Below are 22,512 nucleotides of genomic sequence, written 5' to 3'. Positions count from 1 at the left end.
GACCCAGCGCAAGGCCATCTTCACCCCTTCTTTTTCTCGGGGTACAACGCAACCAGAGGTCGCCCCCCGCACACACACACACACACAATCGGGAGCGACTTTGCTTTCTCAGAGAAGCTACCTGGCCAGTTCCTAGATTTCCAAAATTTATTTCTCCAGGTGGAATCTTTTCAACAACAACAACAACAAGAAGATAGACTCCGGGTCCCTCTAGAAGTGAAAGGGGGGCACGGATGAGCCCCAGGCCCAGCGGAGCCCCTCTTCTCTGGGCTAGGAAGCCTGGTCCTCCCTCCGCCCCCTCCTCCTCCTCCCAAGGGCGGCAGAGGTGACCTCCATCCGCTGGCCTCCTCGGGGGTCCCCGGTTGCCTCCGCTGAGTGGGGGGAGGGGGGGGCTGCCCACAGTCTCTGTCCTGGTGCAGGTGGAGGCCCATGGTCACTCGTTCCTAGGGCTCAGGTGGACCGGGGAAGGCGCCCCTTGGCTGGTCTCCTCCGTGGGGGAGTCCTCCTCCTTCACCTCTAGGTCAAAATTCTGCAGGGAAACAGGGAAGGGGGTCAGAAGGGGTGCCCCACACCCGGGCTCTTCGAGGGCAGCGGCCACAGCCAGGCTTCAGCAGATGGAGGATGGCAAGAGAAGGCTTCCAGACGGATGGGTGGAAGGAAGGAAGGTGAGAGGGAGAGAGAAGGAAGGAAGAGGAAGGGAGAGAGAGAGGAAGGAAAGAAGAGGAAGGAAGGAAGATGAGAGAGAGAAGGAAGGAAGAGGAAGGAGGTGAGAGAGAGAGAGAGAAGGAAGGAAGGAAGAAGAAGGGAGGTGAGAGAGAGAAAGAAGGAAGAGGAAGGAAGGAAGGTGAGAGAGAAGGAAGGAAGAGGAAGGAAGGAAGCAGACAGAGAGGAAGAAAGGAAGGAGAGTGAGAGAGAGAAGAAAGAAGGAAGGAAGAGGAAGGGAGGTGAGAGAGGAAGGAAGGAAGAGGAAGGAAGGTGAGAAAGGAAGGAAGAGGAAGGGAGAGAGAGGAAGGAAAGAAGAGGAAGGAAGGAAGGTGAGAGAGAGAAAGAAGGAAGGAAGGTCAGAGAGAGAAAGAAAGAAGGAAGGGGAGTGAGAGGAAGGAAATGGAAGGAAGGAAGGAAGGAAGGAAGGAAGGAAGAGGAAGAAGGAAGCAGACAGAGAGGAAGAAAGGAAGTAGAGTGGAGAGAGAGAAAAGAAGGAAGGAAGAGGAAGGGAGGAAGAGAGGAAGGAAGGAAGAGGAAGGAAGGAAGGTGAGAGAGAAAAGGAAGGAAGAGGAAGAAAGGTCAGAGAGAGAAAGAAGGAAGGAAGGTGAGAGAGAGGAAAGAAAGAAGGAAGGAGTGAGAGGAAGGAAGTGGAAGGAAGGAAGGAAGGAAGAGGAAAGGAAGCAGACAGAGAGGAAGAAAGGAAGGAGAGTGAGAGAGGGAGGAAGGAAGAGCAAAGAAGGAAGGAAGAATGAGAGAGGAAGGAAGGAGAGGCAGGCAGGCAGGAGGGAGGAAAGAGAGGCAGAAAGGAAGTAAGGAAAGAAGGAAGGAAAGAGGCAGGCAGGAAGGAAAGGGAGGAAGGAAAGAGGGAGGAGAGAAGAAAAAGGGAAGAAAAGAAGAATAGAAAACGGGAGGAGAGGAGAAAACAGGGGAGGAAGTGAGGTGTAGAAAGGGAGAGAGGAAGGAAAGAGGGAGGCTAGAAGGAAAGGAGGTGAGGAGGGAGAGAGGAAAGGAATGAAGCAGTCAGGAAAGAGGGAGGGAAGGGAGGGGTCCCCCCACCTGAGAAAACCAAAGTCAGGGAAAATAACCCTCAGGGCTGCCGGGCACACAAACCGCCCTCTAACTGCGGCTCCCTGCCACCGTGGTTAGCGATTAGAAGCCACACCACAGACCCCCCAGAGGCCCCCTGAAAGGCCTTCTCCCCCCCCACCCCACCCAAGAGCCAATTTCCGGGGGGGGGCCTTTGGGCCTCCAACCCCAAAGAGCGCCCAGGGAGCCCCTCTTACGTCCAGCTCCTTCAGGACTTCGTCCATAAAGTCGCCCGAGTTCTGCTTGTAGGCCACGGCCATTTTGATGGCATCGCTGAAGAGCTGCGGAAGGGAACGCAGAGGGTCAACCGGGGGGAGACCACCGCTGGGGGCCCCTTCCCTGCCCCCGCATACCCCCCGCCACCCCCTCGGCCAGGAATCCAAGCCTCCCTCAACCACCTTCACAACGTTGGTGCCGTCTGCTGCGGAGACGAAGTAGAGAGGCAGGTTGAGCTTCTTGGGGAAGTTGAAACTTTTCTGCGTGGCCTTCAGGTCAGCTAGAAAACGAGAGAGAGAGAGAGCCGGATGACCTCAGGAGGGCCCCAGATGACGCAGCCCAAGACAAGGAAGGACCCACAGGCTTAATTAGAATAGAAGGGGCCTTGGAGATCTTCTAGTCCAGGGATGGCAACCCTTTTTGTTGTGGTGTGCCGAAAGCACACGTGTGTGCCAACACCCACGATGCAATGTGCCCTCCTGCGCATGCACGTGCAATACCCCGCCCCCTTACTCGCACTGCGCATGTGAGCACCTCCCAGCTGATTTTCACCCGTTTGAGGCCTTTTTCGCCTTCCCAGAGGCTCGAGAGAAGCCTCTGCAGCCTTTGGAGGCCGAAAAACAGGCCCGCGGCACTTCCGGCCTGTTTTTCGGCCTCCAAAGGCTGCAGAGGCTTCTCTCGAGCCTCTGGGAGGGCGAAAAGGCCCCAAACAGGCAAAAAAACAGCTGGGAGGCGCTCACGTGCACAGGGCAGGTAAATTTGGCTGGGGCTCATGTGCCGGCACAAATGGCTCTGCGTGCCACCTGTGGCAGGTGTTCCATAGGTTCGCCATCACGGTTCTAGTCCAACCCCCTACACCACTTCAGACAAATGGTTGTCCAACATCTCTTCAAAAAACTCCAGTGTTGCAGCCTTCACAACTTCTGGAGACAAGTTGTTCCCCTGGTGAATTGTCTTCACTGTCAGGAATTTCAGTCAATTTGTTGACTGAAATAACCCAACTGCTGAGTTTGCAACCAGAAGCACCGAGGCATGAATTGCCCAAACATGGCAGGTTCTTACAGAGTAACAGAGGTGGGAGGGACCTTGGAGGTCCTCTAGTCCAACCCCACTGCTCAGGCAGGAAACCCTATACAATTCCAGACAAATGGTTGTCCAAGGTCTTCAGCTCGCTTCTCTGTGGAAACCAGCAGCAGCTTCCTCTGAATTTCTGAGAGACTGAGAAATTCAGTCTCTCAGTCTGGAGGCCCCACTGGAGGTGGGCCAGGTGAAGACAGGTCCCCAAACTTGGCCACTTTAAGACTTGTGGACTTCAACTCCCAGGATTCTCCAGCCAGCATAGCCTAGCATGCTAGAGAATATCACAGCAGAGCTGGCTGGAGAATTCTGGGACTTGAAGTCCACAAGTCTTAAAGTGGCCAAGTTTGGAGAGCTCTGCTTAAGCCCATCCATTTTTTTCTCTTTTCTTTCTTCAGGGAAGAGACAAGGACAACGTGGATGTGTTGACTTAACACATCCACATCCCTTCTCTTAAAGGTTTTGCCCCCAAAGCCTTAAAACGTTTCTGCCCCGTCCCAGAAATGACTGAATTCATGTTGTGGATGTGCACCATTTTAAAATGAATGATGCATTTCCCTGGCCCCAAAATGGCTGCCCGCTTCTGCAGCCCAACTTCTCCGTAGAGGAAGAGCGACAGGAATCAAATACAGGCAGAACACAACAGAATAAGAGTCGGAAGGGACTTTGGAGGTCTTCTAGTCCAACCTTATACCATTTCAGACAAAGGGTTGTCCCATCTCTTCTTGAAAACTTCCATGGTTGGAGCATTCACAACTTCTGGAGGCAAGACTAAGCTACCACTTACCACACGTTAACCTCCCCAAAATCTAACCATGATTGAAGATAAGCACACATACTACCCAAACATGGGCTCAGGGCCTATCTCAGGGTTGTTGGGAGACCTCGCCTTTCATTCCTGGGACTAGAGTCTCAATACATCCGCACACATCTTGAAAAGAAACCTCCAACTGGTGCAAAATGCAGCAGCCCACCTGGTGTTGTGCATACCGAGGTGTGTCCATGTATATCACCTGTCCTGCATTATATATCCGATGTTATATATGTTGGGTTCTTGATTGTTTGTAAGCTGCCCAGAGTGGGTGGGGCGGCCATATAGATCTAAATAAATACATACTAAAAACAGAGCATTTCTTACATAATATCTTTGAAAATACCTATGAGTTTTACTTTTACCATACAGTAAAAAAGGATGCCATCCTAACTGGAGATAGTGACCTTCTGAAAACAGTAACCTTCTGTGCCTTAAGATTTATCCATTCTCTCGCCTGTGTTAATAGAGCTGCTTGATAATAAAGCTCCCGATCTGGTAGCCCAAAGCTTATTTTTAGAAGATGGAATTAAAAAAAATTGTATACTTGTGCGGAAATGGATAGATTGACACTAAAAAGAAAAGGAAAAAAGGAGACACGGAGCATTTTCGAACACAGGGCTTGTGTTACAAATGGTTGGATAGCAGAGAGAGAAATTAGGAGAGGGAAGAGTATGATTATGTAGAAATAAAATGGTCCAGACCAGGCGCCTCCAACCTTGGCAACTTTAGGACCTGTGGACTTCAACTCCCAGAGTTCCTCAGCCACCTTAGCTTTACAATACACTTTCACTAAGCACCTATGTATGTAATGTGAAAATGTATAAAAACTGTTAAAATAAGTATGTACACACATACATACGTACGTACACACACATGGGTAGAAATGGCCATGGTTGGGACAGAGACCCCTGGCTGGATGGGAGATGCAACTTTGAGTAGGGGAAACTAAAATCCTTCATCACACCCAGGATTTCACACTGACCTCTTTAAGAAGGGACTGGACCCCCATTTGTGTGATACAGCATAGAGTTTCCTCCTTGGGCGGGGGGTTGGACTACAAGACCTTCGAGGCCCCTTCCCACTCTCTGTTATATTGCGTTTTCCAATGGAAAAACCTCTTTTTCGTTCCAGACCGGTTGGTGCAGCTTTCAGAGGAAGCTCCGCGGTGATGTTCTCCGCCACTGGCTAAGCCGCCTTGGGGCAATGGGGGTGGTGTGGTCTTAAAGCCTGAAGGGCTGAAGGTTTTCCCCCTTGCCCAAGAAGGGGCTGGATCCCCTCCCCCCCAAAGGGGAAAAAGGGGAGGGGACCCACCATCGATCTTATTGGCCACTACGATACAAGGGATCTGAGGCCGGAATTCACGCAGCTCCTTATACCAGTTGGTCAGGTTCTTGTAGGTGACCTTCCGCTGGACATCAAACACCTGGAAGGGAGGGGGAGAGAAGGGGAGGACGGCTGACCATGCGCTAATCAAACGACAACCCAAATCTCAGATCCCGGTGGGAGGAAGCTGCAAGGGTGCAAACGGTCCCAGGAGAAACATCTACTAGACGGTGGTAGGCTTGCTCACGCCCGCCAAGCCATGCCACACCCAAAGAACCGTTAGTAAAATAATTTGAATCCCACCACTGATCAGGACCAGAGGTGAGTATTCAGCCGGTTCTGAACGGTTTTCCTGAACTGGTAGCAGAAATTTTTAGAGATTTGGAGAACCGGCCAATCCCGCCTCCGACTGGCCCCGCCAACCCCATCTCTTCTTCTCCGCCTCCCATTGAGTCCCAGTTGATTGGCTGGGTCTCCTTTGGTTGCCCTGCCCAGGAGAACGGAGCTGGAAAGCAGGTCAGCGGGGTGGGGAGGGAAGGGGGATTTTGCAGTATCCTTCCCCTGCCATGCCCACCAAGCCACACCCACCAGACCCGGTAGTAACATTCTTGGAATCCCATCACTGATCAGGGCTGAGTGTGGTGACTCCATGGCTGCCGTGGCATTGGGGGGAAGACGGGACATGGAATGAGCTGGAGAAGATACTCTTCTGGATTTGTGGCCCCTCCCTTGTGGAGGGCCAAGAAAAATGGGGAAGACTCTGTCCCACCCACATCAGGACAACCGAGGCCCCGGAGTCAGAAGAAGGCTCTCTACCAGCCCGAAGAGATCCCTCACTCAAGCATTCCCACCGCAAACCCCAGGCGTCCGTTTCCTTACCATGATGCAAGCATGGGCTTTGTGGTAGTAGGACGCGTGCATGCTCTGGAAACGCTCCTGGCCGGCTGTGTCCCAGAAGTCTGGAAAGCAGGAATCCCGCAGCTCACAAAGGATCCACTTAAACCAACATAATAATGTCTCCATCTCTCAACCTTGGCAGTTGAAGATGGGTGGACTTCAACTCTCCGGCCAGCAAGGAGTTGAAGTCCAGCCACGTTCAAACGGGCCGTTTCTCTAAAGTCAGAAGATCCATTAAGTCAGCCTCCTCCAACTCGGGGTCTCCTGGGGGTATGTGGACTCTGAGAGCCCGTGTAGGGGACAGAGAGAGAGAGATCGATCACGGATCTTCTGCTGAGACCCAATGTCCAGGGGGACCTTCCACCCAGCAAGCTTCTCAGCCCTTCCGTGGGCAGCTTCAAGCCATGGACAGGTGTGTTTTATCAGAACGGGGTCCCATCCAATGAGATCAGGGAGAGGGCCTGCCGGCGGCTGACGGAGCTGGCAGCAGAGTTGGACAGTAATGAGGAGGTTGAGGGAGGAACCTGGGCCAGTCTTGGAGGCTGAGAAAGGCCCGGAGGAGGGCTCTGCATCAGAGGCAGGGATGGGGCCATCAGCTGCCTTTGGGCTCAGACAGCAGTGAGGCGGGGGAGCTTCTGGAACCGGTTCCCAGCCTGTGTATGCACAGGACTACCAGAAGACAAGAACAGTTGAGAAAGCTGGATCGACGTGTGAGTGAGGGTCACAGGTGGACGATGAACGGCCCCTCCCATCAGGATTAAAAGAGGAGCAAAAGGGGAGGGGGCTTTTGCAGGAAACAACTTGCTCGCTCGTTCGTTCCAGCCTCGTGCAGTTTGTCCGTGTAACCTAGAGACTCTTTGCCCAGCCCTTCCTTGTCAGCACTGTGTGTGGAGCTATTTACCGGGCTGCTTTCCAGGATAGATAAGGCCTGAGCTAATAATTCTACCTTTGCAAGACTCTTTGCCAGAATGTGAATGCAATAAATTCACATCCATTTAATAAAAGAGGTTTTGCCGGGACTCCAGAGTTGGCTTCGTGCTCTTGGGGGAAAGCCTAGGACGGAACATCTACACTGCGGCCTCCACCACTGCCTCCAGCGAGCACTTACCTACAAGGACTGTCTTGCCGTCCACGGTGGCTGTGTACTTGTAGAGGGTCAGGGCAAAGGTCGAGAGCTGCTGGGGTTTGCTGTGGGCCAGGGTCAAGGAAAGGAGGTGGGAGACCATGGTGGTCTTCAGGGAGGAAGAAGCAGAGTAGAGGTTCCTCAGAAGAGGCAGGCCCATCTTGACTGCTTCCACACACACCAGTCCACCCAACCCTTGCATGAGTTTCGGACAGTGTTAGAACAGGACGGAGAATCATACGGCCAGAAGGGACCCCAGAGGTCTTCCAGTCGAACCCCCTGCTCAAGGCTGTGGAGACCTTCTATCATTCCTGGTCAACCTTCTGGCAGGGCAAAGTCAATGGGGAAGCCAGGCTCATTTCACAACCGCGTGGCTCCCTGAACAACCGCAGGGAATCACAAGGAAGGCCGTAAAACGGGGCAAAACCTGTATATCAACTGCCCTGCTTAGCAGCGGACGTTTGGGACTCAATTGTGGTCGTAAGTCAAGGGCTTCCTGTATTTTAATTATAGCTTTAATTATTTCAATAATTTAGTTTCGGGGTAGGTAGAATGATAGAATGAACATGATCTATGGATATATAGATACATGAGAGATTATAGGGGTGGGTGGATCGAGGACCGAGAGATATATAGAGAGGGTAGAGAGACAGAACATGATACATGGATATATAAATAGTGTAGATGAGAGATTATCAGGATGGAGGGATAGATTGATGATAGACAGATAGATAGAATATATGATGGATAGACAAAAATAGATAGATAGTACATAATAGATGGATGATGGACAGATAGAAGAGAGAGAGAGAGAGACGGACAGATAGATGAGAGACTATAGGAATGGATACCTATAGATACAGAGAGATAGATTAGACAGAGAGATACTGTGGATAGATAGATAGAGATACATAGATAGAGATAGAGTTGATAGAGATAGATATATAGAGATATAGAGATTGATAGAGATATATAGAATTAGATAAATAAAAGATGATAGAGATATAGACAGATACTGTAGATAGAGATAGATATAGATACTGTAGATAGATAGAGATAGATACGATAGATAGATATATAGACAGACAGAGATAGAGTGGATAGATATAGAGATAGAGATATAGATACTGTAGATAGAGATAGATACTGTAGATAGATAGATAGATAGATAGAGATAGATACTATAGATAGATAGGTAGATAGAGATAGAGTAGATAGAGATAGATAGATATAGAGACAGACAATAAAGATAGACAGATATTGTAGCTAGATAGAGATAGAGACTGTAGATAATAGAGATAGCGTAGATGGAGAGATAGAGTAGATAGATGGATGGAGTAGATAGATAGAGGCCACCCTGGCGGAAAGGCCCTGTTGCCACCTGGGAAAACTACCCCTGACTAATTTCCAATTATCTCCTCCTTTGCACCATCCGAATCTGCCGGGTTCCGCGATTTGGGAGGCCTGGTTTCTTTGGAAGAAACTCCGGTGGGTTTTGGTCCCCCGAGAGCCGAGGAGAGGCCACCCCCCACGCTCCCCCATCCTCCCCATTCCAAAGGATACAATCCCTCCATGAGGAAGCGCTCCATCAGCCTGGAAAAGAGAGAAAGTGCCACACTGAGGAAACTGAGTCCAGCTCCTGCAGGGGACGGCCGGGCAGAGTCCCTTGGAGGGGGGTGTAAAACGCACCATCGGCCTGGAGTCCTCGTGCCCCCAAAAGAGACCCAAGACCAGCCCCCACCCACCCACCCTGCTCGGCCCCATGAAATCCACGGACTCTCACCTGGCCCCAGTTGGCCTTGACCGCTACTAGATCAGATTCTTAGTGAATACAGGTAGTCCCCGACTTATGACAGTTCTGTTTAGTAACCGTTCGAAGTTACAACGGCACTGAAAAAAGTGATGGGTGACCATTTTTTTCCCACCCTTTTTCCGCATCCCCATGGTTGCACGATCAAAATCTGGACGCTTGGCCCGTCTTGTATTTATGACGGTCGCAGTGTCCTGGGGTGGAGGGTCACGTGATCCCCCTTTTGGGACCTTCTGACCAGCGAAAGCCCTGGAGGAAGCCAGAGTCACTTAACAACCGAGTGACTTACTTATCGACTCACTTAACCCGCGTCGTGGGTTAAGTCGTGAAAATGGAGCAAAACTCGTTTTAACAAAATTTCTCACTTGTTAGCAGCGTAAATTCTGGGCTCCATTCTGGTCGTAAGTCGAGGACTACCCATCGGTACCATTGAATCGACAGATTTTGGATCAACCACTGTCCAAATAGCAGCAGCAGCAGCCCTTAGCCTAATATACGGCTTCCCAGCCCTCAACCTCTGACCCCCAACACTCTGGGTCCTCGTTTTACCCACCTGGGACGGGCAGAAGGCTGAGTCAACCTGGAGCCGGTCAGGATCGAACGGCTGGCAGTGAGCAGTGAGTTAACCTGCTATACTGCATTCTAACCACTGCACCATTATCAGGGTCCTTCCTTCCCTCCCTCCCTCCTCTTCCTCCTTCCCATTTTTTCCTCTCCTTCTTTCTCTCCTCCTCCTTCTCTTCCATCCCTCCCTCCTCCTCCTCCTCCTCTTCCTCCTCCTGCTCCATAAACTCTACTCCCTTCTAGCACTGATGATGTTCCCTAGTTGGGTCATGAAACGTCTGCAAGGAAACCACCCAGCTCAGAGAGCACCAGGGACCCCACAGTCCTCCTCTTCCACTCCTCCATCCCCTCTTCCTTCTAGCACTGATAATGTAACCTAGTTGGGTGACGAAACGTCGGCAAGAAAATCGCCCGCCCAGAGAGGCCCCAGGAGGAAGGTTGAAAGCAATCTCAGCTGACGGTGTGAAGGTGCCTCCCTCCTTTCCCCACAGACAGGGTTGTGGAGGTTGTGCGAACTGCCTGCTGCGACTCCACCCGACCTGCAACCCTTGAAGGGTCTCAAGCTGAGAGAGGGAAGGACGTCCATTCCCAGGGTGACCCTAGAGATCATCTAAACGGGCGCATCACAGCACCTGGGCCATCTGGCGCAGCTGCTGGGCCCTCCGGTGGCCACCCTGGAAGTGGGGGGCAGGGGGGGCCCGGCAAGAGCCCCCTCCCCTCCTGGGACTTTCACACCGCGTCCCCCACTCCCATTACCTCTGGGGGGGGTGTCAGTTGAGCCCCCTCTACTCCGATGCCCCCATCGGGCATGGGGGGGTTTCTGGTGAGGGGGGCGATGTGGGGCCTGGGCTGCAGAGTTGAGGGGGCCTCGCGACCCCCGCCAGGGGCTCCGGGTCCGGAGGGGGGGTCGGCACGCACAGCAGCGGATCCCTGCGCAACGGTTGCGCAACTCCCAACGCTCCCCTCGAGGCGAGGCTGGGGCGGTGGGGGCGTTGACCGGGGAGGAAGAGGGGGGGTCCCGGCCCCCCCACTCACTTGGACTTGCCCACGGCGCTGTCGCCCAGGCAGATGATCTTCACGTTCTCCTCCGCGTCGTACTTGTCCTGGTCCAGAGCCGCGTTGGGGGGCTCCCCCTCGGGACCCCCCGGCTTGGCCATGCGGCCCCGCGGCCCGGCTTGCCGGAGGGAGGCAGGCAGGCGGCGAGGGTCCCGGGCAGGGAGGGAGGGAGGGAAGGCTGGGGTGGGGTGGGGGAAAAGCAAGCCCTCCCCCAAACGCTCTGCAAGGCTGCGCCCGCGGGCGTCCCTCCCTCCCTCCCACCACCCCGCCCAGGAGACGCCGGCTCGGCTGCCAGGCGACCGGCCGGATGCTGCGCGCGGCCCCGCGGGGCTGGGAGGAGGAGGAGGAGGAAGGCGGCAGGCGGGCGCCTGCTTGCCGCCCCTCGCTTCCCCTGGCAAAGCCCCCTAAAAGGGGGAGGCGAGGGGGGGAGGAGACGCCGGGCGTGCAAAAACGTGCAAAGACACTTGCAAGCGGGATTGGGTGCCAAAGTGTGCAAGGGTGTCACAGCCTCTGCCTCGCTCGCCCACCGCTGTGCGTGCGCGTGGGCAGGAACGGAGTGTTGAGTTGCAAGCGCGGAAAGACGTGCAAAAGTGGGCCGGGAGGCAGGAAGTGTGCAAAAGCGTCACACTCGCCGCTCTCTTCCTGCTTCCCTTGGCAAACCGGCCTGGGCGGGGGGGAGGAGGGGGCGGGAAGCGTGGAAAAACGCCGTGCAAAAAAGTGTGTGCAAAGCCGGAGGGAGGTGCCAAGCGTGCAGTTGCCTCTCGCTTCTTGCTTTCCTTTGCAAACCGGTGCGGCGGGGTGTGTGTGTGAGAGACGCGCCGAGCGTGCAAAATCGTGCAAAAGACACTGGCAAGCGGGATTGGGGGTGCCACAGGAGGCAAGGGTGTGTCCCAGCCGGTGCCTCGCTTGCACACCGGCGGGCGCGCGTGCGTGTGGGCAGGACGGAGTGTTGAGTTGCAAGCGCGGAAAGACGTGCAAAAGTGTGCAAAGGCCACCGCCCCTTCACTTCCGGCTCCTCCTCGCAGGTCGGGGCGGGGGGGAGGCGCGTGCAAAGGCGTCCCAGACCCGGAAGGGCCCGTGCTGGTGCACACGTGCGTGTGTTCCTCCTTGCAGCGGCGCGGCGGGCAGATCGAAACCCCCTCCCCCCGCAACGCCCCCCCCCGTCTCCTCCCCCGGGTGTGTGTGCAAAATGAGACCCTCCTGGCCGGGGCTACGGCGGTCCCTGCAGCTGACCCTGGCCATCGTCAAGCCCGACGCGGTGGCCCACCCTCTGGTGCTGGAAGTAAGTGCGAACAAGTGCATGCCGAGGGTGGAGTTTGCACACTCGTGGACGTGTGTAGGGGGGCAGGGATCAACTTGAAGCCTCCAGGGTGGGTGCAAACGGGGAGGGGAAATATCCCCCCAGAGCCTTCTAGAGCAAGCGTTTCCAACCTGAGCAACTTTTAAGACTTGTGGACTTCAACTCCCAGAATTCCTCAGCCAGCTGCTGGCTGAGGAATTCTGGGAGTTGAAGCCACAAGTCTTAAAAGTTGCTCAGGTTGGAGATGCCTGTTTTAGAGCAGAGTTTTTCCATCATGGTCGCTTTAAGACAGGTGGACTTCAACTCCCAGAATTCCAAAGCTGGCTGAGGAATTCTGGGAGTTGAAGTCCACCTTAAAGGGACCAAGGTGGAGAAACCATAGACTAACTAGGCCAGAGAGGTCTCCAACCTTGGCCACTTTAAGGCTTGTGGACGTCCAACTCCCAGAATTCCAAAGCTGGCTGAGGAATTCTGGGAGTTGAAGTCTACCTTTCTTTAAAGGAACCATGGTGGAGAAACCATAGACTAACTAGGCCAGAGAGGTCCCCAAACTTGGCAACTTTAAGACTTGTGGACTTCCAACTCCCAGAATTCTCCAGCCAGCATATCTGAGGAATTCTGGGAGTTGAAGTCCACAAGTCTTTTAAAATTCATTTTTAATTTTTTTTTTTGCTTCTATATACACCTCATTGTGTGAACAGTGTGGTTCCAAGCGATGTATAGTATTACTAGAATTGTGTAATACGTTAAATGTTAGTAGGGTGAATATTGTTTGTTTTATTATAATTGGGAGTAGGAAGAAACTTTGTTTTAAATGTAATGGGGGCGCAACCAAGAACTAAAAATGGGGATAAATGATAGAAAATACAAATGAATATGAATTTATGAATGGTTATTTGAATTATATAATTTGTTAAATACTGCCAATATGCTGACATAGAATTTATAATAAAAGAAGTGATAAGAATATAGAGATTGACAGAAAATCGTATATGAGAATATTAAATAATTAAGATTGATCGTATGTATTAATATCAAAATTATGTAAGAAAGTTAATAACATCAATGTGAAACCATTGTCATGTTTGTTTAAAAATGTAACATGACCTGAAGTCCACAAGTCTTAAAGTGGCCAAGTTTGTGAACTCCTGTTCTGACCCAAACCTGGTTCCAAGAGAGCAAACATGAGACAAAGGTACCAGCAGAACCTTTTACTGTTTCATTTAGGAATCCCCTTCCTTCACCGATAATTGGCTGCTTCCAACTATTTAACTCTGACAAGAAAGAGCCTGACCAAGTTTTTGCAAGGCTGCCAAGAACAACAGATAAAGTTACTAAACAATAAATCAAAGAGTCTCCAAACACCAACTTGGATATTCCTAATGTCCACCGGGCTCCAATGCAAAAACTTCTTTGCTTCCTGCAAAGAACTCCAGTTTCTCAGCTGGCTTTTATCTCTTAAGGGAGGGGCCATCACCTTGCAGCCTTACTCCCGAGTTGCCCTTGCTGCAGCAGGTGCTCTTTTCTCCAAGCAGTCCTGCACGCACGCACACTGGGCACAGGCTCCTCGGGGGCCTCTTCCTCACTGCTGCCAGCCTCCAAAACCTCCGAAGGCAGCACCCCACTCCACGATGGTCCTGGCCCCATCCTTGCATCCCACGTAGGCCCCTCATCGGAGTCCTCGCTCTCCGAGGCCTCAGCCGTCCCCACCTGTTCCCCGTGAACCACAACAACTCCTGAGTTACGCAACGGAAGGACCAAATGACTCCATGGTTGGGCTCGGCTTAGGACGTCCGTTGACCTTGATCCAGCCCTGGTGGTCCACTCAGTGCCTCTAGGATGGGTGCAAGCCACGGACGGAGAGCTGCCCCATCTGAAGCTTTGCAGGGTGAAGAGCCGCAAAAAGCCCCTTGGACCGATGGCCAGATGATCTGGGGGGGCCTTTTGGACTTCCGTGGCCTCCCCCTTATTTTGCCCCAAAGGTGCTTGTGGTTTTTTTTCAAGAGGCACCTGGACTTTCTGGGGTTGTTCTTTTTTTTTAATATTTTTTTTTATTTTAACAACAAAACAACATAGACATACCGCATAAAACATAAAAATATCATCCTTCTTCATGAATTTACAAACAGTGCATCGGTTGGTTTACCACTTTTTTTTTGTGCATCCATTTCCTACTCACTAATATAATTATATTACATAATAGCTCATATTATCAATCAATAATTGTATAACCTAATATCATCACTAAAAAAATCATTTATCTATACTTTTGTTAATTCATATTTTAACGAGATAACTATAGTTTACTTAGTTTATTTTGCAATAAATCATAAGATCATACCAAATCTATCTTGATAATGTTTTATAAAGATAATATCAAGAAAAAACAAGGGAAATTTTTTTTTTAATGCTAAATCTGAATATTCTATTATTATGTTTTATTATCTAACCATTGATAAAAAAAGATCCCAAACTTCATAAAATTGTTTATCTTCTTGTTCTCTGATTTCAAATGTCAATTTACTCATTTCAGCACAATCCAATATTTTCTTAATAATTTCTTCCTCTGATGGAGTTTTCTCACTCTTCCAGTTCTTAGCAAATACAATCCTAGCCGCTGTTAATATATTTACAATCAAATACTTCAAATTTTTATTATATATATCAGGTAAGATTCCCAATAAAACAATCTCTGGTTTCAAGTCTATATGTGTTTTTCTTTTGAAGAGGTTTCGCTTCTCATCCCAGAAGCTTCTTCAGCTCTGACTGGATGGAGGGGCATAGAAGGATCTACACCTTGCAGACAAAGCTGGTCATTTTCATCCTTTCTGGGAGTCATCAAGGCCCCTTGGCAGTTTATCTCTGCCCTCTCTCCGACTTCCAAGTGGCCTCAACGTCTCTCTCAAAGGATGCAAACAACCAGCTGTCCGCAAGGAGAGTAAATCCTTCCCCTCCCCACCATCCAGTCGGAACTGAAGAAGCTTCTGGGATGAGAAGTGAAACGTCTTCAAAGAAACACCAGGGAGTCCCGTTGCCTCTTGAAGGAAAAGCACCTTTGGGACAACCAGGACACCTGGAGGACGGAGAATCTCCGTGGACTTTCCCCTTACCTTCTTTTCGGTCTTCTTCTAGGCGGTGCATGAAACCATCCTGAACCACAGATTCTTGATCGTCCGGACGAAGGACCTCCTCTGGAGTAAGGAGGACAGTCGGAGGTTCTACCAGGAGCACTCAGGTTGGTGTGGAGGCTTCCCGATGCAGCTGGGGCTGAAATCCCGCTTACTGGGGAAGGGTCTCTTGTCCTCCAGCCTAGCCTTGGGATCTTCTTCCCCAGTGCATCCCACTTGGGTATCCCAGAAGCTGGACGAGATGGCCCTCCGGTTTGACCCAGTTCAGAGTTCCTCTGGTGGCCTGAGGCCAAGATCTTCCTACCCAGATAAAAGAAGTCCATAGGGGTTCAGTAGAGGGGACCGAGAAACCCCGAGCCCCCATTCTGGGGCCCTGAAGACCTCATCTCCAGCTTTCTAGAGATTACAGTCTGGGCCTCCTATTGTTGACCATGTCCCTCATGGATCTGAGAGTCCTCTTGGGTGAACCTGATCCAGGTGTGGGCAGACAGATATGCATGAACTTGGGCTGAAGGAAAGGATGGGTCAGATTCTTCCTCTGGTAGGAACCAGGGGGTCGGATGACATCCTGGGGTCAGGGCTCAAAGTGGAAGTCCTCGGTGTTCTTCCAAGCCTTGGCCATCTTGGCTTCTGCATCTCGACCTGAAAGCTAGAGTGAGCTGATGATGGATCCAGACCCCTTTGGAGCGCACCAGCCCTACATCTGGGTCGCTATGGGGCTTTGCTTGCAGTTGAGATCCAGCAGGGTGGAGAGTGAGCAGAGCAGAAGCTTCCTTGTTCCTCAGAAGTTCTTCTTCTTCTTCTTCCTCCAGGGCGATTTTTCTACCAGAGGCTGGTGGAGTTCATGTCCAGGTAGGTCCAGAGCTGGTGGTTGAGAAGACCTCCTTCCTGTCCCCTTCAAAGGCCTGCAGCAGAGCTTCCAAACTTGGCCACTTTAAGACTTGTGGACTTCAACTCCCAGAATTCTCCAGCCAGCTTTGGGATTCTGGGAGTTGAAGTCCACAAGTCTTAAAGTGGCCAAGTTTGGAGACTTCTGGTCTAGTTAGTCGGTGGTTTGTCCATCTTGGTCACTTTAAGAAAGGGTGGACTTCAACTCCCAGAATTCCTCAGCCAGCTTTGGGGATTCTGGGAGTTGAAGTCCACAAGTCTTAAAGTGGCCAAGTTTGGAGACTTCTGGTCTAGTTAGTCGGGGGTTTGTCCATCTTGGTCGCTTTAAGAAAGGTGGACTTCAACTCCCAGAATTCCTCAGCCAGCTTTGGGGATTCTGGGAGTTGAAGTCCACAAGTCTTAAAGTGGCCAAGTTTGGAGACTTCTGGTCTAGTTAGTTGGTGGTTTGTCCATCTTGGTCGCTTTAAGAAAGGGTGGACTTCAACTCCCAGAATTCCTCAGCTAGCTTTGGGGATTCTGGGAGTTGAAGTCCACAAGTCTTAAAGTGGCCAAGTTTGGAGGCTTCTGGTCTAGTTAGTCAGTGGTTTGTCCATCTTGGTCCCTTTAAGAAAGGTGGACTTCAACTCCCAGAATTCCTCAGCTAGCTTTGGGGATTCTGGGAGTTGAAGTCCACCTTTTCTTAAAGCGACCACGGTGGAGAAATCCCAACCCTAACCCCTGGCCTACAGGAACCTCAGATACCTTCACACCGATCACTTAATGATTTTGTTCTAAAGGAGGGTGAAATGAGGAATGATGCAAAAATAGGAAAAAAGGACAAGACTCATCGTGGCTTATTTTTGGAGACCCTTGTCAATATATAACCTTGCTCTCTGGATGCAAAAGAGGCGGAGAGACCTGCTCCCCGTAAAAATTTACTCTGTTGGTAGAACAGGGTCCTGAATTCTCCGCCAGGTGGGAAGGGCAGGAGCTAAAATTCAGTAAAAAAAAATAAAACAAGTAACCACCCCATCCACGTGTTATGTCCAGTTGAGAAATAACAGAAATTCCCAACAGATTCAGGATGGGAAAGATGAGAAATTTTTCTCTTCTCTTTTTTTTCATGCCTATTTTTATTTTATGTAAAACAAAGGTAAAGTACAAAAATGCAGAACTAAAAAACAAACAAAACCAAACTCCAAATACACACACAAAAAACCCCCATACAAAAGTGTTTAATGTGTGTAATGTGGATTGTTGATTTTTTGATGCACCTCCTTTTAATGTTCAGATTGTTTTGTGAGAAAAAAAAAATTAAGTTGTAGGAAAAGTTTTCCTAGCTGTTGTGTTGCCTCTTTTATGAAGATATTTGTTTGTGTGTGTGTTTGTGTGTGTATATACACGCAAATGCTCCAACCCTGGAGGCTTCCAAGAAGAGATTGGATAACCCTTTGTCTGAAATGGTATAGGGTTTCCTGCCTAAGCAATGGGCTGGACTAGAAGACCTCCAAGGTCCCTTCCAACCCAAAAGATGGATGGACTCACCATGGTTGGAAGGCATGAAAGACCAGGCAAGGGTCCTTCTCTGTGGCCCCTGCCTGGATGTCTGTCACCTAATCAAAAAAAAAACCCCACTTGTGTGTTGTGTTGTGTTGTGTTGCGTTGACCACCAGGAGGCAGCCAGAGACCAGTGTCCTAAATGGCCAGAAGTTGTTCCTTGAGGCTTGAGGGCCTGTCCAGGGTTGGATCGAAGAGCTTTCTCTGTTGATATTCCAGATGGGGGAATGCAGCTGGTCTTCTAGATTGTAAGGGTTCTAGGTTTGGAGGAAAGGAGGAAGGAAGGAAGGAAGGAAAGAAGAAGAAGAAGAAGAAGGGGGGAGTTAGCAAGGAAGATGGAACGGAGGAGGAAGGAAGAAAAGGAAGAAGGGGAGAGAGGAAGGAAAGGAGAGAGGAGGAAGGAAGGAAGAGAGTAAGGAAAGAAGGTGGAAGGGAGATGGAAGAAGAGGAAAGTGAAGAAGGAAGGAAAGAAGGGAGGGAAAAGGAAGAGGTGGAAGGAAGAAAAGGGAAGGGAGAGGAGGGGGAGGAAGGAAAGTAGGTGGGAGGGAGGAAGGAAGAGAGGGAAGGGAAGAAGGAAGGAAGGAAGGGGCAGGGAAGGAGGGAGGAAGGAAAGAAGGTGGAAGGGAGATGGAAGGAAGAAGAGGGAAGGGAAGAAGGAAGGAAGGAAGGAGGGAAGGAAGGGAAAAGGAAGGGAGGTGGAAGGAAGAGAAAGAAGGGGAGAGGAAGGGAAGGGGGCAGGGAGGGAGGGAGGAAGGAAAGGAAGAAGAAGAAGGAAGGGGGAGGGGAGTTAGCAAGGAAGATGGAAGGGAGGGGAGGAAGGAAGAAAAGAAAGAGGAAGGAAAGGAAGGAAGAGGAAAGGGAGAGAAAAGGGGGAGTAAGGAAAGAAGGTGGAAGGGAGATGGAAGAAGAGGAAAGTGAAGAAGGAAGGAAAGAAGGGAGGGAAAAAGGTGGAAGGAAGAAAAGAAAGAAGGGAAGGGAGAGGAGGAAGGAAAGAAGGTGGAAGGGAGATGGAAGGAAGGAAGAGAAGTGAAGAAGGAAGGGAAGGTGGAAGAGAGGAAAGAAAAGAGAAGAGGGAAGGGAGGACAAGGATTTAGAAGGGCGCAGAGACCAGCGGGCCTCACGGATGCGCCTCCTTGCCCTTTCAGCGGTCCCATGAGGGTTTACATCCTGGCTCACGAGGAAGCCATCACACGCTGGAGACGGCTGATGGGTCCCACCAAGGTGTATCATGCCCGCCACACGGCCCCAGAGTCCATCCGCGGCAGTTTGGGCCTCACGGACACCCGGAACAGCGTCCATGGCTCAGGTGAGCCCCAGAGCCGAATCCCTAGGGAAGGCTGGCGCAGGTGGCTCCGGAAGGCCTCCTGAAGTCATGGAGGTTCTTAAGAAGCGACCGGACAGCCATTTGTTCCCGAATGGCAGAGGGTCTCCTGACTGAGCAGGGGGTTGGACTAGAAGACCTCTAAGGCCCCTTCCAACTCTGTTAATTCTGTTCTTCTCTCCTTCCCCCCCAGACTCTGCAGCCTCAGCTAGCAAGGAAATTGCCTTCTTCTTCCCAGATTTCAGCGAAGAGGAGTGGCACCAACGTGAGGAGCCGCAGCTCCGTAGAGAAACGGTTGGACCTTCGGAGGTCATCCGTTGCCACCTGAAAGATGGGGCAGGATAAACCAGCTCGAACCTCCTCCTCCTCCTCTCAGGGATGTCACCTGGGCCTCTGCCATGACCCAGTAGGTGGCCCTCAGGAGCTTCATTACAGCCTGCGCACTTTGCCGTTGGGAGACACTCAATGGAGAGGGGGCTCTGCTCCTCTTCCTGTGCCAAAGACCAGGCTCAACACGCGTGTGCCATGTGCCGTTGAGTCTCCTCTTCCGTGGGATGTTTCAGGCGACAAGGGCAGGGTTTCCAAGCTGGACTGGGGAGAGATCAGTCTTCATGGGATCTCTTGAAGTGCCTGGGACCAAGGAGGACGTCGAGAAGGTGGGACCCTAACCAGGATAGACCTGCCACCCAACTAGAATGGTCTTGAGTTACTCTCTGGAAGTTGAGTCATGGGAACTGGATTTCTAAGAAGAAATTGGATGGTCTTCTTGGGAGAACTGGACTTCTAAGAAGAATTTGAAGAACTTCTAAGAACTGGACTTGAACTGGGCTGGACTTCCAAGAAGAAATTGGAAGGTCTTATCAGGGGAACTGGACTTCTAAGAAGAATTTGAAGAACATGTAAGTCTAAGAAGAACTGGAAGAACTTCTAAGAACTGGACTTGAACTGGGTTGGACTTCTAAGAAGAACTGCAAGCCCAGTTGCCAGGACTCAACATCCAGGAAACATTATGTCGATGACTGAGAATTTTTATTGACTCTTAGGTTAATAAGAGTTAACCTAAGGTTAACCTGGTTTCTGAGACAGATTTTGCCTGGGTGCCAATGAACCTTTCTGCTTGTGGATTTACACACTGGACCTCCATTTTTTTGGGGGGGGGGCACAGTCCTACCCCAGGCAGCTGTAAGATGGACACGCTCCCCATCTTGTGCTTAAGACCTCTGACCTCTTGCTGGCGACCTGGAAGTGGAACGGAGCCCACTCCAAACACGCCTGGAAGCGTTCAGCTCGAGTGCTTTTTCATCCTCGCCAAGATTTCTTAAATGTCTAAACCCCATTAAGTCATCTCCCTTTTCAGCCTTTTCAAACAGACCTGGAGATCCTAGAACCTCTGGAGACCTAAAACCTTTGGAGATCCTCCAAAACCTCTCCCCAGATTTGGGGCTGCAAAGAGAATTGAAAAGACGAAATCTCCTGGGTGCGTCCTTTTGTCACACCTTCAATATTTGGGTTTTAAGACCTTCCTGCTCGCAATGCTCCTTGGCAGATGGAGGACCAGGTACTTCGGGTTGGCCGGACTGCACTTCGCACTCTTCACCGCTATTGCCGTGGCTGTGACGGGGGTTTGGGCGTTGTTGCAGCCAAGTCTCACTTCAAGAGCCACAAGCAAAGGTAGTATAGTCAGCTGGGTCAGGCCGGTTCTGGCATACCGGCAGCAGAAATTTTGGGTAGTTCGGAGAGCCGGCAAATACCACCCCTGGCTGGCCCCGTGTCAGGTTTCCAAGTGATGAAACCCGTTTAAAAAGAAAAGAGCAAAGTCCGTCTTCCAAAACAATTTCTTTTATTTAGGAGAGCATCAAATTGGCAAAGTCTGTTGTCATTCCGGATCTGACCCAACCCGGAATTACCCCACATAATATTGGAAGTTAGCAACAGCCCCCCAAACAGTCACATTCCCCAACAGAAGTAAATCAACGTTTGCCTGGTGTCATCCGTCTCCACCTCCAGGTCTCAGCGTGGTTTCGTTCCCACAGGAAGGAGAACCACCTAGCCTAAACAACTCTCTCCACTCCTCCCACCTTAGGAATGTGGCAAGCCCGAACACCCCCCCCACCCCACCCCCCGGTGACCAGCAAAGAGAGAGAAAGAAAAGGAATAGATAAGAAGGCTAAATAAAATGGCTGTGCATGTGTCAATTTCGGGCTTGACACCCGGCCCTCGCCTGCTTTTTCCCATCCTTGATTCCATTGATTCTTAGCTTAGCTGATCGGCATGGCCGAGAGATTACCTTGCCTCAGCTGAGCTAAAAAAACAACTCAGGCGATCTTTGAGTGCTGCATATGCGCGGGAAGTGCCCACAGAACCGGTAGTGCGCAATTTCGAACCCCACCACTGGCCATAGAGTCACCATCTCTGAACCCAAGACAAAACAGGAGCCAGATTGAAGAATGAAAGGGGTCAAACCTGACCCATCTCTATTCTCTCCTCCCAGTCTCATTTGGTGGTGCCCCAGCAAGGTGAAAAAATTGAGTCCCCATATTTGTAGGACACACAACACTGACATAATTTTATCTTGGCTTGGGTGTTGGCCATACTCAACCTGGTTGGCCAGTGTAGGACTCATAGACGGTCGGGAAAACAGGTTCTTCCTCCTAATGGCCAACTTTGTTGTGTGAATCCTTCAGCATCGTTCCCAATTCTGTGGCCGGTCTTGGTTTGGGGGATGGGTCTGAAGGAGCTGTGGAGCTGGACATTGATGGGGCTCCTGACCACCTGTATGTCTCTGAGCATCCTGTTTCTCATCATACTTTGTGCAACTTGTCCATGGAAAATAGAAGCATAGATGCTACCAAACATTTGTTATAGTTGGATCTCATGCTGATGCCCCAGACCAGGATGTCCAACCCTGTGCAACTTTAAGTCTTGTGGACTTCAACTCCCAGAGTTCTCTTGACAGCTGGCTGAGGAATTCTGGGAGTTGAAGTCCACAAATCTTAAAAGTTGTCAAGGTTGGATCATAACTGGGGAATTCTGGGAGTTGAAGTCCACAAGTTGTCAAGGTTGGAGCATAACTGGCTGGGGAATTCTGGGGGGTCCCTTGAAGTTGTCAAAGTTGGACACCCCTGCCTTAGACGCTGGGTTGTCCAGCAAAGGACCCCCCAAAAAAGCCCCTTCCTTGTGAACCTCCAAGGAGAGTTTACACTTTGACCTCCTTATTTTATATCTTCCTTTCTAAAGTGTTGAACCCAAGAAAGTTGCTTTCTTCCAAAAAGCGAGCAAGCCACAAGGAAAGGCTCCAACTGCTCCGCCTTGGCCTTCCCTCCAGGAAGAGAGGAAAAATTTATTACCAGATGGAGAGGCAGTAAAGGGTTTTCACCCTGAAAACCAACACATAAATTAGACCATTTGTGAGTCTCCCTTCTGTCAACCAAAATGGACTCTGCTGCTTTTTAGACCCGATGGTCAAATACATCCTTGTTCAATGGAAGGGTGAGCCCAGCTCCACCCTAGCTGTGGACTTCCCCAAGAAATGGATATATTTGCCCAGAGTTTGTATTATGGAACAATCATCAAGGATTTTTTTTTTAAAAAAAAATTAATTACGTTAATCCCTAATCTCCAAACTTATTTATCTTACTGGTAAATTATTCCTGCCAGGGGTTCAGGAT

General features: G+C 50.7%; 3 protein-coding genes across 4 annotated transcripts in view; 2 read left to right on the top strand and 1 right to left on the bottom strand.

Annotated features, from left to right (window-relative positions):
• Positions 1-22,512, top strand: part of ARSA (arylsulfatase A) — a 175,799-nt gene that overhangs the window by 97,516 nt on the left and 55,771 nt on the right. The gene's annotated exons all lie outside the window — the stretch shown is intronic.
• On the bottom strand, positions 134-11,262 carry RABL2B (RAB, member of RAS oncogene family like 2B). 2 transcript variants are annotated; one of them, XM_087935410.1, is made up of 9 exons: positions 10,805-11,262; positions 10,651-10,772; positions 8,805-8,834; positions 7,227-7,306; positions 6,101-6,180; positions 5,210-5,321; positions 2,190-2,287; positions 1,989-2,072; positions 134-529 (listed from the first exon to the last, which is right to left on the bottom strand). In XM_087935410.1, the coding sequence occupies exons 2-9, from the start codon at positions 10,770-10,772 to the stop codon at positions 434-436; spliced, it is 702 nt and encodes a 233-aa protein (XP_087791536.1). In that variant the 5' UTR covers positions 10,805-11,262; the 3' UTR covers positions 134-433. The 2 variants fall into 2 exon arrangements, with proteins under 2 accessions (XP_087791536.1, XP_087791537.1); XM_087935411.1 differs by having other exon boundaries at positions 10,651-11,063.
• On the top strand, positions 11,695-19,470 carry NME6 (NME/NM23 nucleoside diphosphate kinase 6). The gene is made up of 5 exons (XM_087935412.1): positions 11,695-11,953; positions 15,104-15,206; positions 15,912-15,951; positions 18,669-18,829; positions 19,038-19,470. The coding sequence occupies exons 1-5, from the start codon at positions 11,861-11,863 to the stop codon at positions 19,187-19,189; spliced, it is 549 nt and encodes a 182-aa protein (XP_087791538.1). The 5' UTR covers positions 11,695-11,860; the 3' UTR covers positions 19,190-19,470.

The sequence above is a fragment of the Pseudonaja textilis genome, chromosome 5 (assembly GCF_049901715.1).
Source record: "Pseudonaja textilis isolate UNSWEBS1 chromosome 5, rPseTex1.2, whole genome shotgun sequence".
In the NCBI taxonomy this organism is placed as follows: Eukaryota; Metazoa; Chordata; class Lepidosauria; order Squamata; family Elapidae; genus Pseudonaja; species Pseudonaja textilis.
This window is presented reverse-complemented; position numbering and strand designations above follow the sequence as displayed.

Coding starts and splice junctions, on each gene's coding strand:
- NME6 (XM_087935412.1), top strand. CDS start 11,861: ATGAGACCCTCCTGGCCGGGGCTACGGCGGTCCCTGCAGCTGACCCTG. Junction 15,207..15,911: donor GTTCTACCAGGAGCACTCAG/GTTGGTGTGGAG, acceptor TTCTTCCTCCAG/GGCGATTTTTCTACCAGAGG. Junction 15,952..18,668: donor CTGGTGGAGTTCATGTCCAG/GTAGGTCCAGAG, acceptor TTGCCCTTTCAG/CGGTCCCATGAGGGTTTACA.
- RABL2B (XM_087935410.1), bottom strand. CDS start 10,772: ATGGCCAAGCCGGGGGGTCCCGAGGGGGAGCCCCCCAACGCGGCTCTG. Junction 6,181..7,226: donor CGGCAAGACAGTCCTTGTAG/GTAAGTGCTCGC, acceptor CCTGCTTTCCAG/ACTTCTGGGACACAGCCGGC. Junction 5,322..6,100: donor AAGCCCATGCTTGCATCATG/GTAAGGAAACGG, acceptor CCTCCCTTCCAG/GTGTTTGATGTCCAGCGGAA.